General features: G+C 45.5%; 1 protein-coding gene across 1 annotated transcript in view; it reads left to right on the top strand.

The window, feature by feature from the left end:
* Window positions 1-15,299, top strand: part of LOC120018224 (lissencephaly-1 homolog A-like) — a 52,788-nt gene that overhangs the window by 26,645 nt on the left and 10,844 nt on the right. The window contains exons 3-8 of the mRNA XM_038961298.1: window positions 2,314-2,398; window positions 5,081-5,155; window positions 5,616-5,822; window positions 9,190-9,358; window positions 11,512-11,614; window positions 11,739-11,967. Coding sequence (XP_038817226.1) covers window positions 2,314-2,398; window positions 5,081-5,155; window positions 5,616-5,822; window positions 9,190-9,358; window positions 11,512-11,614; window positions 11,739-11,967 — 868 coding nt within the window. The remainder of the gene's footprint in view (window positions 1-2,313; window positions 2,399-5,080; window positions 5,156-5,615; window positions 5,823-9,189; window positions 9,359-11,511; window positions 11,615-11,738; window positions 11,968-15,299) is intronic.

The following is a 15,299-nucleotide window of genomic DNA, read 5'->3' as shown; positions in this document are numbered from 1 at the left end:
TGGCAATAACTGCCCGAGTTACTTTAGGAATGCACAATCCCTCCATCAGTGTTCAGACTGTCCTCAATAGGCTGAGAGAGGATGGACGGAGGGCTTGTAGGCCTGTTGTAAGGCAGGTCCTCACCAGACATCACCGGCAACAACGTCGCCTATTGGCACAAACCCACCGTCGCTGGACCAGACAGGACTGGCAAAAAGTGCTATTCACTGACGTGTCGTGGTTTTGTTTCACCAAGGGTGATGGTCGGATTCTCGTTTATCGTCAAAGTAATGAGCGTTGCTGACAGGTGTATAATATCGAGCACACATCCATGCAATCTCCGTAGACAAACCTTGGCAGTAGAATGGCCTTACTGAAGAGCTGTGACTATCAACGTGGCACCGTCATAGGATGCCACCTTTCCAACAAGTCAGTTTGTCAAATTTCTGCCCTACTGGAGCTGCCCTGGTCAACTGTAATTGCTGTACTTGTGAAGTGGAAATGTCTAGGAGCAACAACGTCTCAGGAGCAACAACGTCTCAACGTTGCATCCTGTTCCGGATGACTGTGTGATGACGCTCCCCGCAGCCGATGTGAGTAAGACCTTTTTAACATTTTAAAGGTCAACATTCACAAGGCCGCAGGGCCAGACAGATTACCAGGACGTGTACTCCAAGCATGCGCTGACCAACTGGCAAGTGCCTTCATTGACATTTTCAACCCGCCCTGTTTGTGTCTGTAATACAAGTTTCAAGCAGACCACTATAGTCCCTGTGCCCAAGAACACAAAGGCAACCTGCCTAAATGACTACCGACCCGTAGCACTCATGCCTGTGGCCATGAAGTGCTTTGATATGGCTCACATCAACACCATTATCCCAGAAACCCTAGACTCACTCCAATTTGCATACCGCCCCACCAGATCCACAGAGGATGCAATCTCTATTGCATTCCAGTGCCCTTTTCTGCTTGGACAAAAGGAACACCTTTGTGAGAATGCTATTCATTGAATACAGCTCAGGGTTCAACACCATAGTGCCCTCAAAGCTCATCAATAAGCTAAGGGCCCTGGGACTAAACAACTCCCTCTGCAACTGGATCCTGGACTTCCTGACGGGCAGCCCCCAGGTGGGAAGGGTAGGTAACAACCCATCCGCCACGCTGATCCTCAACACAGGGGCACCTCAGGGGTGTGTGCTCAGTCCCCTCCTGTACTCCCTGTTCACTCATTACTGCATGGCTATACCTGACTCCAACACCATTTAAGATTGCTGATGACACAGCAGTAGTAGGCCTGATCACTGACAACGACGAGACAACCTATATGGAGGAGGTCAGAGACCTGGCCATGTGGTGTCAGGACTACAGCCTCTCCCTCAATGTGATCAAGACAATGGAGGTGATATGCGTCCCAAACCTGAACAAAGGGAGGAAGAGGCAGGCAGTCATTTATTTATTTATTTTATTTAAAAAAATATATCCCATTTTCTCCCCAATTTTCGTGGTATCCAATCGCTAGTAATTACTATCTTGTCTCATCGCTACAACTCCCGTACGGGCTCGGGAGAGACGAAGGTCGAAAGCCATGCGTCCTCCGAAGCACAACCCAACCAAGCCGCACTGCTTCTTAACACAGCGCGCCTCCAACCCGGAAGCCAGCCGCACCAATGTGTCGGAGGAAACACCGTGTACCTGGCCCCCTTGGTTAGCGCGCACTGCGCCCGGCCCGCCACAGGAGTCACTGCGATGCAGTGCCCTAGACCACTGCGCCACCCGGGAGGCCCTAGGCAGTCATTTTACTGTGTCGCTTCTGTCTGTCTGGTCTATTGTCATGTCTATCTCAACATCTCATACCTCTAGCTCGGCTTTCACTTGGCTCATGTCTGGTCTTCATGTAAAGGATTTTGTAGAAAAGCTGTGTGTCAGGAGAGCGTGTGCGTGTCTGTCTGCAGGTGTTTCTGTGGTGTACAGTAGTCTAGTTTTCATTTTCTCTCTACTCTGTGGGGAGTGATTCCTCCATTATTTGCCCAGAGCAACAAGATCTCATTATCGACAGCAGACACATGTGCTCTCTATCTGTGTCAAATTGGTCTGTGCGCGTGTGTGCGTGCGTGTGATTTTTCTATTTAACACATGTCAAACAAAAGACCAATGCAATTTCCTTGTTACTCAGACACACTTATTTTCTTTCTTTGTTTTACCTGTAGTCAAATCCCTGACTCAAGCCTTTTCTCCATTTTAAAGATAAATGTCTCCATCTTCTTAACAAGAGAAACTCTAATCTCAACTGCTTTTAATAAGATAACTAATTGGTTTCTTTTGTCCTATTTCAGAAATCGAGCGATAGCTGATTACCTTCGTTCAAATGGATATGAAGAGGCATATTCAACTTTCAAGAAGGAGGCAGAATTAGACGTGGTGAGTAACGATGGAACATTACACACACACACACACACACACACACAATAATACACGCTCACTAAATCAAGCCTATTTACCCAAACAATACCACTTTAATTTCCACTTTATCCCCCTGTTTAATTGATGCAGACAAGTGTGACTGAAGCCAATTGAGCCCAGTTAAGGGAATCTAGAGCCATTATTAGGGTGTCTGACACACACACACACACACACACACACACACACACACACACACACACACACACACACACACACACACACACACACACACACACACACGAGGGAGAAGCTGCAGTCAGGTAGTGGAACAGAAGCTGAAGATAACCTGTCTTCCTAACTATCTCTATCAGAGCTAATGTAATGGCAGGTACTAGCAGCTAAAGCCCTGAAAAAAAAGTGCCCTTTGAATAACCTCAATGTACAATCTCTCCTCAAACAAGACAAAACAAAGCTCAAAGACAACATGTGGCAGGTTAACATGTAAATGCTCCCTTCGCTCTCTCTCTCTCTGTCTGCCTCTCTTTTCTCTCTCCCCGTCTTTGTAATTTCCTCCCTATTGCTATAGCACAGATAGGAGAGGGGTTCAGTCCTTCCTCCTCCCTAGTTAGTGGAATCAGCCTGAATAATAGATTGCTATGGACGGAGAAACTCCCTGACACGTTTGACACCACACACACAGGCACACCATGGCAGGATTGTGTTAACTTTCCCTAATGATGCTGGCAATTCCAGCCTCCCATTGCCTTAATCTAGTCTATTTTTATTACCTGTTAAATGAGGAGGCTATACCAATGGAGGCATTTCCCCTAATGCTACATTTACACAGCCTTTGTCTTCGGTTTCTTTTAAGACTTGCTAAAATAATGTCATGCGGTATGTAGGTGAGCAGAGTGGTGTTGAAGGTAGTATACGAAACAGCATGCCATACCTCTCGTCTGGCACTGCCCGCACACACCCTGCTGATTAGACTGGCAGACCAGTGATTAGAAGGTGTGTGCGTGTGTGTGTGGATCACTGACTGACTGTGTGTGTTAAGCTGTCGGCAGAGGGTCTTGGCAGATGGCAAATCAGATTTTTCTCTCTCCTCCCTCTCTAACTCTCTTCGTCTCTCTTCACGGACACAATGCCACAACTCCTTTCATCCCTCCATCCCGTGAACCTCTCCCATTTTATCGCTCCAAGCGCTGAGCGAGGCAGCAACTGTTCTCTTGGACACCTCTGATTTTCCATCAGCTATTTCTGCCTAGGAGCAGCAGTTAAGCTTCAGAATACACACCTCCCCTCTGTGCCTATAGCAATACTCCTCACTTCCACATTTTCTCTTTTGTTTCTCCCCCATTGAAACAGTGGCTAGGCTGTCAATCTGAATTGTTGATGGTTTGTTTGATAGCTGAACTGAAGCCAGTGACCTGCTATAGAACTGTACTGAATCACCAGAGAAGATGAGTGTTGTGCTACCCCTATCCCTTCACCTCTCTCCCTCATTGCTCTTCCATCCTCTCCCATTAGTTACACCACATGAGACAATGGAAATATGTACCAACTCCTCTCAGCAAACACGCCATCCCTTTCCCTTTTTTTAGTGTTTATAAGCCACATAGCCAGTTATGAGCTCCAACAGTGCAGGACAAAGTGAAGTAAAACAATACAAATATGATCAAATGGATAATAATAATAATTGATATTAGACCCCTCTTTATCAATCTGCGCCCCCACGCATATTTCAGACCGCAGAAATTGTGTCTGCAGCAGTTGTGTGTACCACACTGTCTGACTGCTTCCACCTTCATTTGTCTTGGGGAGTGCTGTTGTCTAGACTGTAACTTGTGTGGGAGGACGGATGAGAACCCACCTGGTGTGTGTAACCCTGCTCAGTGTGACTGTCTGATTAGCATGTTGTAGAGGCAGGTGTGGGGCTCAGCTGCAGGTGACTGGTAACTCAACCTCCCCCTGGCTCATTGGCACCCCCAACACGATCAAGAGCTAGGGGCTTCATATGCCACACACACACACACACACACACACACACACACACACCAACCACTTATTTTCTTTTTCCTTTTCTGCATTCCCTGAATAGAACATGTAGGCTCATTTCTAGGTGAATTGCTAGTCTTGATCTTTGTTACTATCCGTAACTGGTTTCACTTAAGTTTGTCTTACTCCTTACCCTAGCCAGCCTGTAAACATGCACCAGAAGTCCCTCCCTCGCCCTTTAGTAAAATGGCCGCCATACCCCTGTTGCTAGCCTTTCCTCCAGGTGGAAGCCGGTCTCTGCAAGGCTCCCGGAAGTTAATGTCCATCCCCAGCAGACTGTGAGGGTGTAAGCCCTTGTCTGCAGGAGATTAGCCTGTGTGAGAGGGATTAAGAAGTGTGTGTGTGTGTCCGTAAGTATGTCTCCGTGTGTATGTGTGTTTACAATTAGCCTCAAGTCTTACCCTCTGTGGTGCGACCACGGTTTGGCTGTAGGGGTGTAAATCCCATTCCTTATTACTGTGTATACACACACACACACTCCTTATTACTGTACCCAAAGACTCTGCCTGCAACCTCCGCTACCCCCTAGGCAGACCATAGGGCCCACTGATTAGGCCTAAACTAAGCTCCGTGCTTAGATTGTGTGTCTGTGCATGCAGCGTTCTTTTCCTAACTCCTTTCTTTCTTTTCATCCCCAACCAGAATGAAGAATTGGATAAGAAGTATGCCGGCCTTTTGGAAAAGAAATGGACCTCAGTCATCAGATTACAAAAGAAGGTTTGTGGTTTGTTTCAGGGGATGCTGGTGGGGATTCTGTCTGCTAGTCTCGGCCCATGACTGCGGTGGAACATCATCTGATCATAAATTCACCATACACGGCGTATTAAAAAGGTTACAGTACAAGGAATTGAATGTGCTAACCCAAAGCCCTTATGATATGAGATCGTTTGATATGGCTGGCTCTCATGTGGTTGCTTAGCAGTACACTGAAGCTGCCAGCAAAGATTTTCATGTATCAGCAAGCTTATATTAGCCATTTTTACTTGCGTAGTACAGAGTATACACATACTGTATTCCAAAGTGCTTTACATTGTAAGTGGTAAATTTCCCACCTGATGAAAATGGCCAGTTTCCTTCTGTAATAATGTAATACCACATATCTTACTGTGATGGTAACTGTCGCCATTTCTGTCGCCGTGTCTGGGCCGCCCCCCCCCCCCCCCCCCCCCCCCCCCAGGTGATGGAGCTGGAGTCGAAGCTGAACGAGGCCAAAGAGGAGATCACCCTAGGTGGGCCCATAGCCCAGAAGCGTGACCCCAAAGAGTGGATCCCTCGCCCGCCGGAGAAGTACGCACTGAGCGGCCACCGCTCCCCTGTCACACGCGTCATTTTCCACCCAGTCTTCAGCGTCATGGTGTCCGCCTCCGAGGACGCCACAATAAAGGTCAGTAGAATATAATAATCATCATAAACAACAACAGTCTTTACTCTGTCTAGGTTTTTCTCCAGGTTGGTTGCCAAGGTCCCTGAAGACTGCCTAAACAGTGAAACAATGTACAAACAACGTGATCATCATAAAGGGGATGCAAGCAACCCACCCCATACAACCTCCCAACGCTGTCGTGGCAACTTACTTCATCTACTTGACTTGTATGCGTGTTGACTGTGTATGTATAACTGTAACCAATAAGGCACAGTACAAGTGTGTAATCAGGCCACATTGATATTTTAATGTTGTCATACTTCTAGTGGCAATCAAAGTTGGCATTTTGAGAAAATGACTAACATATGTATTTTGAAATACATTTCAGAATTAAATTGTTCAAAAGCATATAGTATTGTTATTTGACTTGTTCTACGCCCAATTATAAACTGTGTGGTTCGAGCCCTGAATGCTGATTGGCTGACAGCCATTGTATATCAGACCGTATACCACGGGTATAACAAAATGTAATTTTTTTAACGTTGATAACCAGTTTATAATACCAATTAGGCACATTGGGGGTTTGTGGTATATGGCAAATATACAACGGCAATGGGCGGGCGTTGCGTCGTGCATAAGAACAGCCCTTAGCCGTGGTATGTTCGCGATATACCACACCCCTCAGGCCTTATTGCTTAAATATGCCAAATATATGATTCCACTCATTGTCGTTTGTTAATCACAGCTGTTTCTGTATTGTACTATATTCTTTGGACACGTGCTTGTGAGAGAGGGAGAGAAAGAGGGAGAATGCTGTAGCAGGCTTCATTCTCCATCGACTTGCATTGGATTTGCTTATGCTGTATAATATACTCTGTGAGTGTGTGGATTTCTTTAGATATTGTTTTCACAATAACAGGAGAGATGCTCATAAAATGACACTGTTTTGCTTTTAGCTGCATTCCCAAAGCGATAAGCTCTGCTTCCTTGTTATTCATTCATTCACCCTGATTTGTCCGGCATGCTATTTTTACAGCCATCCAGGATTGGTCTGCTGCTCTACCACAGCTAGATACCTTCATGCCCTAGTTCCTCTGTTCCGTATAAATATTTGTGCTGTATATTTTATTAATGTGGAATCAGACTCCTGTTCTCTATTTTGCCATGCTACCCTTCATTCTCTATTTGGCTACACTACCACAAGGGGCCTCCTCTGGCACCACCTACTTCGCCACCACTGCCTCCCAGCTACCCCTCTTCATACCCAGCACCCCCCCTCCCCCCTTCCGCTTGAGTGCTGGCCCCTCCGCCTCGACCACTATCCATCCAACCCGGAGCAGGCCCAATCAGGCCCCAAATCTCACAATCTGCCCCCTCCCCTCTTATGCCGCCTCTTCTTTCCTGGCCTGTCTCGCCTCACTCTGTCCCCTACTTTCCCTCCAAACTTTGCTGTTAAATCTTATACTGGGGAGCTGAACTTAAGAGCTCTGCACACTCTGACATTCTCTCTATTTCTCTCTTTCTCTGACATTCTCTCTGACATTACACTAAGGCTGTGTTAGTTTGCCTGCAGTCAAACTAGTCTCTTTTTTTTCTCTTTGTTTAGTATGCAGGGAGTAATTGTCACGGGGATTTGGTGCTCTGCGGACACACTGCTTCCTCTCACTCCTTCCCCCTCTTACTCCCTCTCTTCCCTTGTCCACTGCTCTCATTCTGCTAACGTAGCAAATCTATACAATCCTTTTTTTAACTTGTTACCAGCCTTGAGCTCGCCGCCTTGGCAGTATTTAAATCAGCAGGTTTTGTGAGCAGTGAGCCTTCTCTATTTCACTCTCTCTTGCTCTCGGTTTTTCCCTTCGCTTTCTCTCGCTCTCGCTTCCCCCCACCTCCCTTTCTCTGCATCGTGATAAGAAACCCTGTCACACAAAACTAGGCCGAACAGCTTGAGATGAACTGCTGCTTATGGCAAGAACGACGTATGTCTTTAGCACATACTGGACCCCATTATTTTAGTGACTATTTTATAGTGTCATTCTCTCACAAGTGGGCCTATATTAATTACTGCTTTGATATTTTGTTTTTTCTTTAAATTGAATATAGGTTCTCTTCAGTTGGTCAATGGAAATACTTACCGTAATCAATTTGTCTCTCGCTCTTAGAGCCACATCGTTACGAGTGGCTAACATTCATTTAGTGTTTATCTCATGCTGTTGTCAGTACATAAATAAGCACAGTTCATTTTCAGGTTAGCCTCCTCTGACCTTATTACCTAATTACCTTCTGCAGTGCATCTAGACTGCAGTTTACTGAGCTAATAGGCTACATGGGTCTGCAGAAGAAAATGCCATAAAAGCTGTAATTGCACCACCATGTTTCACTACCCCGCCACTTGCATAGGTAGCACAAGCTCAGCAGACCAAGTGATGGTCTTGGTGGTGCTGGCAGACTTAACACCACACCATACTGGGTGGATTTTGTGGTACACTAGACTCGAAACAGGAGGGGAGAGGGGGCGGGTGGACTTGGCAGTGGAGAAAGCCCAAATGAGGCAGAAGGAGGGGGCTTCTGTCACTGTCTGCCCAAATCCAGCCCCCACCACCCTGCTTGTTCAGCGATAGAGGAAAAGCTTATCCCCACAGTGCCTGTCTGCCTGGAAACACAGGGTAATGTGATAGCCATTATGCTTGAGATGCAGCCAAACTAGTGTTTTTGAACTTCTTATTTAAGACCCAAATCCCACTGTCAGTATAGACAGACTCATATTTATTCAACCACCATAGTCTTACTTTTGGCTTATTTCCTTCTCCGACTATCCCAATATGAGGATTTTTTAAATTGACACGCTTCACAGACTAATGTAGTCTTCTAGAAACAGTCATTTAATCAGACAAGGAAGAGTTTGAACATTTTAATATGTATTGGATCTGTGTTTGCATGTTGAGACGCCGTCTGGCTTGTAGTGTCATCATTCTGTGCTATTTGGAGCTCTGGAGACGACTCTGACTGTGGTAGCTAATGTCTAGAGAGTCTGTCTGGCACCCCACCCAGGGTGTGTTGGAGCTCCTGTGATATGGCATCAATATGATCCGCTATCCCCATCTCTCTCTGCCATTCTCATCCTGGAGGAAGTGTCACAGGGTGCAGGCTAGGCTAGACTAGACCGTGGTATTTGGTCTCTGTGGGGATTTTTTGATTTGAGAGCAGCTGAGGTGTGCGTTTCTGTTCAGGTGTTTGTGTTCATGTGTGTGTTATGTTCACACAGCAGCTGAAGTTTAGATTTGTGTGTTCATGTGTGTACTTCTCTCTCTTCTGAGGTGTGTTTGTGTTCTCATTTTCATGTGTGACATGTTTAGACAGAAGCTGAAATAGTGTTTTCTCTCCTCACCAGGTGTGGGACTATGAGACAGGAGACTTTGAGCGGACGCTGAAGGGTCATACTGACTCTGTCCAGGACATCTCCTTTGACCAGACTGGCAAGCTGCTGGCCTCCTGCTCTGCAGACATGACCATCAAGCTGTGGGACTTCCAGGGCTTTGAGTGCATCAGAACCATGCATGGTGAGGGGACAGGAGAGGATGGGTGGGACTGGTTGGAGGATATTATATGTCTTAGACTATGAGGAGGACCAGGGATGGTGAGGTATGTCTGTTTGGTTCAGGCAAAGCTTAGATGAGCAATTCCCGACGTGTATGTGAGAATGTGTTTGGATGGTGCGTTGGGACACAGGTGCTACCGATGCTGTTCATTGTCACGTATGCTATGGCTCATCCTCACTGAAGTTCATGGCAATCTGCTCCAATTCACAGAAAACCCAGTGAAACAAAAGAGCTTCACACAACAACCAAATAATCTGTCACACAGGCTTTAATGTTAATGCCAGCCATTTCACACTTCTTAATATCCTCCCCAATCTAACTCCTATAGGCGGTGGGGACTTGTTCTCTCGCTATCTCTGTCTCTCAGGAATTCAATCATTTGCACCGTTTAATATTAAGATTTGGAGGGCAGAATATGAGAAGTCTTTTTGTATTCTCACACACACACACACACACACACACACACACACACACACACACACACACACGTACACCCTCAAGACGAGGTGCTATTTCTCATATCAGCACTCTAAATGTACCAGTCCTTAGGCAGTGTCACTGCCCCCTCCCCTCTTTTAAATCCTAATTGCTGCATAAATTGAAGCGGCATATCTTACGTGTGCCTTCAGGCCCCACTGAAACAGGAGGACACCACTGGAGTGGCTTTCCTATTCCATTGGAACTGTTGAGAGCTCCTAAAACATATCAAAACGTAATGTTTGACATCATATGCCCCTTAAAATCTCCCCCAAAAAGTCTCAAATTCCCCGGACTGAGAAGTATACTACATGAATGAATATAATGCTTAAAGTAAATAAGCTCTTGACTAGGACTGTCATTTTTTAGTCCATGTTTGAGTTGTAAAAGTTTTCAGTGTGTGTGTGTGCGCGCATGTGAGATATATTAGCAGTCTCTCTCCAATCTGTTTTGGGTGTAATTTACACCGCGTCAGTTAGAGCTGGCATGTTGCCCCAAAACAGACAGGCTGTGTTCACACTGTGAAGAAACGAGAGCTCAGGGACCTCTTCTCTTTGTCTCCATCTCTCTCTGCGCCTGCCAGTTCCACTGCACCATCTTTCCTGTCATCCTCCCATCCCCTCATATTCTCATCCTTTCATTCTCCTTGAGTTCCTTTCTTCCTCTAATTTTCCTTCTCTCCTTCCCTTCTCCTTAACCAATTTCCCTTCTCCGTAACCAATTTCCCCTCTTTCCTCACCCTTTCTCATCAACACCTTTTTCTCTCCCCATCTTCCTCTCCCTCTCCTCTCATCCTCTCCCCCTCCTTCCCTGCATCCCTCCCCCTCCCACCAGGCGGGCTGATTTGGTAGTGAAGATTAGGAGAGATTTTGGACAGTCAGTTTAATTATCCTCTTCACTCAGCACCAGATAGCAGCCCTTTTGTGAGGCTTTCACCACCCATTATTATAACAGCCAGTAGCGAACTGTGGGGCTACTGTGCTCCCCAACACACACACGCACACTTCCGATATATTTAAGCTAGCCTTTTAGAGCCTACTTATCGTTTCTGTATCTTTTTAGCAGATAAAAAATGGCTGCCCTGGTAACTAGGTAATTAGCTGCCTCTTCTCCAGGAACAAAGACACCCTGGGTGTAATTGGCTGTCTCACTACACATGTTAATTGGCTCATTTGGACAAAACCTATTTTATGGCACGTTTAGTTCCGGGGACTTTATCAAGGGGTTGGTTGAGGACTTCTTGTCAAAGTGGGTGGCATTCAGAAATGGGAAGGTTTTGGCAGGAATTGCTTGCTAATGCATTTAGCCCAACTTCGTACTGCCTGAAGTACAGTACTTAACAATTTCACCAATAGATATTTCAGTCACCAAGGGAAAGAGGACACCTAGTCAGTGGCACAACTGAATGCGTTAAACCAAAATTTGTCTTCCATATTTAATCAGAGGTGCGGGGGCTGCCTTAAATCGACGTCATAGGTGCATGGGTGAGCATTTGTTGTTGGGGGTTCACTGCCTTGCTCAAGGGCAGAATTGTTCTACCTTTTCTGCTTGGAGATTCGAACCAGCAACCTTTTGGTTACTGGCTCAGCTACCTGCCACCCAGTAAAGGTCTTATTGTATTGTCTTTTGTTTTCCAGGACACGATCACAATGTTTCGTCCGTAGCCATCATGCCCAATGGAGATCATATAGTATCTGCCTCAAGGGACAAAACCATTAAAATGTGGGAGGTGGCCACTGGGTAAGTACACTGCATAATAGCAGTCAGTGCTCACCATGAGCCTAAATGTTCTTTGAAAAATTCCCTATGCTTCTACAAAGCAAGCAACCATCTTTAACCCTTCTCCCCTCTTCCCATCCGTCAGCTACTGTGTGAAGACGTTCACGGGCCACAGGGAGTGGGTGAGGATGGTCCGGCCCAACCAAGACGGCACCCTGATCGCCAGCTGCTCCAATGACCAGACTGTGCGCGTGTGGGTGGTGGCGTCCAAAGAGTGCAAGGCCGAGCTGCGGGAGCACGAACACGTGGTGGAGTGCATCTCCTGGGCCCCTGAGAGCGCTCATCCCACCATCTTGGAAGCCACCGGCTCAGAGGTGAGAAGGTGCTCGACACGGAGATACTGATAGACACACACAATTCACTACAGGCTTTGTCTCCTCCTTGGTCCCCAAAAGCAGATCATGCAACCCCTTCATCCTCAAAAAACCCACTGCTGACTCTTCAAAAGCACCTTACCCTTATGCCCTGTCCTTGGATCTGTGCCAAAACCTGTATGTACATACGTGCCTTAAGTAAAATGTATGTGCACACACCCATTTAAATGGTACGGCTAGGTACATACAAGTATCTGATTGCTCAAGGGAAAGTAGACCTAGATATTCCCAGGTAAACACCCAAGTTAATAATATGCACACATCCTACTGTGTGTGTGTGTACCTTACATGTCAGACAATTTACTTTGCTCACCACTCTCCCTCTGACTTCATATATATATATATATATATATATATGGGTTATTTGGTCTGTCGCCTAACCTAAGTTTGGCATCTGACAGAGCCAGACATGTTTGAATCAGATCATGAAATGAAAAGTACAGGAGGAACCCTGTCATGGCCCAGGGTCAGGCCATCACCCTGAATGGTGCCCCCGTGAATGTCCCGCTCTCCCCAGTCTTGTGATCATGCGTGTCCAATTTCAGCTACATCCGATTTTAAAACATTTACCCTAGCAGGCAGCTAGTGGCCCTGTCAAGAACCTTGCCTTCCTGTCTGCCTCGATGCCTGAGCACAATGGTACACAATGTCCCATCTTCAGAACTCACGGAAGGAGCCTCGGACAGTTTTTCCTCTTCAGCTCTCTGTTTCTGTGTTTACCCATTTGAATGGTTGATGTGCTAAGTCGATACAGTGATGGTATTGTTGAACTTGGCTAAGGCTCAAGCCAGAAGAGTAGACTCGCACTCGTGTACACACACACACACAAACACACGTAAACATACATACCCCATTACCCTCGCCTTTGATCACTTTTTTTGAAGACTTAAAGAACTTGGCGCTTAATAGCAGAGCTGGTTCAGGTAGAAGGATTGTCCTGACATCAATTATACTGTCACACTTTATGTTCTATGAACTGGGAGTGCTGAGATGAGCCTGCACTGTTGAACACCCTCCCTGTTGCAGAACTCGGAGGCATGTAATGACTTTTATATCTCTGTGTGTATAATACCCCACCCACACATTTGGCCATGCTTTGTTTGCCTAGTGCCCAATAAATAATTAGTTGGTTCTGAAGACAAAATAAATGGTTACAGTTGAAGTCGGAAGTTTACATATACACTTAGGTTGGAGTCATTAACTCGTTATTCAACACTTCACAAATTTCTTGTTTACAAACTAATGTTTTATCAAGTCGGTTAGGACATCTACGTTGTGCATGACAAGTAATTTTTCCAACAATTGTTTACAGACAGATTATTTCACTTATAATTCACTGTATCACAATTCCATTTTTGGAGAAATGTCCTCTGGTCTGATGAAACAAAAATAGAACTGTTTAGCCATAATGACCATTGTTATGTTTGGAGGAAAAAGGGGGAGACTTGCAAGCCGAAGAACACCATCCCAACCGTGAATTACGGGGGTGGCAGCATCATGTTGTGGGGTGCTTTGCTGCAGGAGTGACTGGTGCACTTCTCAAAATATATGGCATCACGATGAAGGAAAATGATGTGGATATATTGAAGCAACATCTCAAGACATCAGTCAGGAAGTTGAAGCTTTGGTCCAATTGGGTCTTCCAAATGGACAATGACACCATTATTTTATTTCAACTAACTTATGTTTTAATTCAATTAAGTTCCACTACTTCCGAAAGTGTAGCAAAATGGCTTAAGGACAACAAAGTCAAGGTATTGGAGTGGCCATCACAAAGCCCTGACCTCAATCCTATAGAACATTTGCGGGCAGAACTAAAAAAGCGTGTGCGAGCAAGGAGGCCTACAAACCTGACTCGGTTACATCAGCTCTGTCAGGAGGAATGGGCCAAAATTCCCCCAACTTATTGTGGGAAGCTTGTGGAAGCCTACCTGAAGTGTTTGACCCAAGTTCAACAATTTAAAGGCACTGCTACCAAATACTAATTGAGTGTATGTAAACTTCTGACCCACTGGGAATGTGATGAAAGAAATAAAAGCTGAAATCATACTCTCTACTATTTTTCTGACATTTCACATTCTTAAAATAAAGAGGTGATCATAACTGACCTAAGACGGAATTTTTACTATGATTAAATGTCAGGAATTGTGAAACTGAGTTTAAATGCATTTGGCTAAGGTGTATTACTTCAACTGTATGTCCTCCTCGTGCATGCTTAGCTGCCGAAGATATTTGATTTAAAAATAAGAGATGGATGGTAGTTTTAGTATATATGGAAAAATATGATTTATACTGCACCACAGAGCATGTGGAAATGGAACAATTGAATCTAAGTGCAAATTTGGTCTATCACATATTGCCCTCAGCTGTAAGGTCCCTCCAGTGCAAGTTTGCTCTACTCTGTGTTCAGAAACACTCTTACAGTGCCTTCGGAAAGTATTCACCTTGACTTTTTCCACATATTGTTAGGTTACAGCCTTATTCTAAAATGAATTAAATTGGGGAAAAAACTATCTACACACTACCCCATAATCACAGAACAAAAACTGTTTTTTAGAAATGTACACATTTTTAAAAATTTACAATACAAAACAAATATCACACTTACATCAGTATTCAGACCCTTTACTCAGTACTTTGTTGAAGCACCTTTGGCAGCGATTACAGCCTTGATTATTCTTGGGTATGATGCTACAAGCTTGGCACACCTGTATTTGGAGAGTTTCTCCCATTCGTCTCTGCAGATCCTCAAGCTCTGTCAGGTTGGATGGGGAGTGTTGCTGCACAGCTATTTTCAGGTCTTTCCAGAGATGTTTGATGGCGTTCCAGTCCGGGCTCACTTTTCCTGAAGCCACTCCTGTGTTGTCTTGGCTGTGTGCATAGTGTCATTGTCCTGTCGGAAAGTGAACCTTCGCTTCCATCTTGCCACTCTAGCATAAAGGCCTGATCGGTGGAGTGCTGCAGAGATGGGACAACCTTCCAGAAGGACAACCATCTCCACAGGGGAACTCTAGAGCTCTGTCAGAGTGACCATCGGTTTCTTGGTCACCTCCCTGACCAAGGGCCTTCTCTCCTGATTGCTCAGTTTGGCTGGGCGGCCAGCTCTAGGAAGAGTCTTGGTGGTTCTAAACTTCTTCCATTTAAGAATGATGGGGTCCACTGTGTTCTTGGGGACCTTCCAATGCTGCAGAAATGTTTTGGTACCCTTCCTCAGATCTGTGCCTCGACACAATCCTGTCTTGGATCTCTACGGACATTTCCTTCGACCTCAT

Source organism: Salvelinus namaycush, chromosome 23, assembly GCF_016432855.1.
Source record: "Salvelinus namaycush isolate Seneca chromosome 23, SaNama_1.0, whole genome shotgun sequence".
Lineage (NCBI taxonomy): Eukaryota > Metazoa > Chordata > Actinopteri > Salmoniformes > Salmonidae > Salvelinus > Salvelinus namaycush.
The sequence above is the reverse complement of the archived record's forward strand: the minus strand, read 5'-3'. Positions and strand labels throughout refer to the sequence as shown.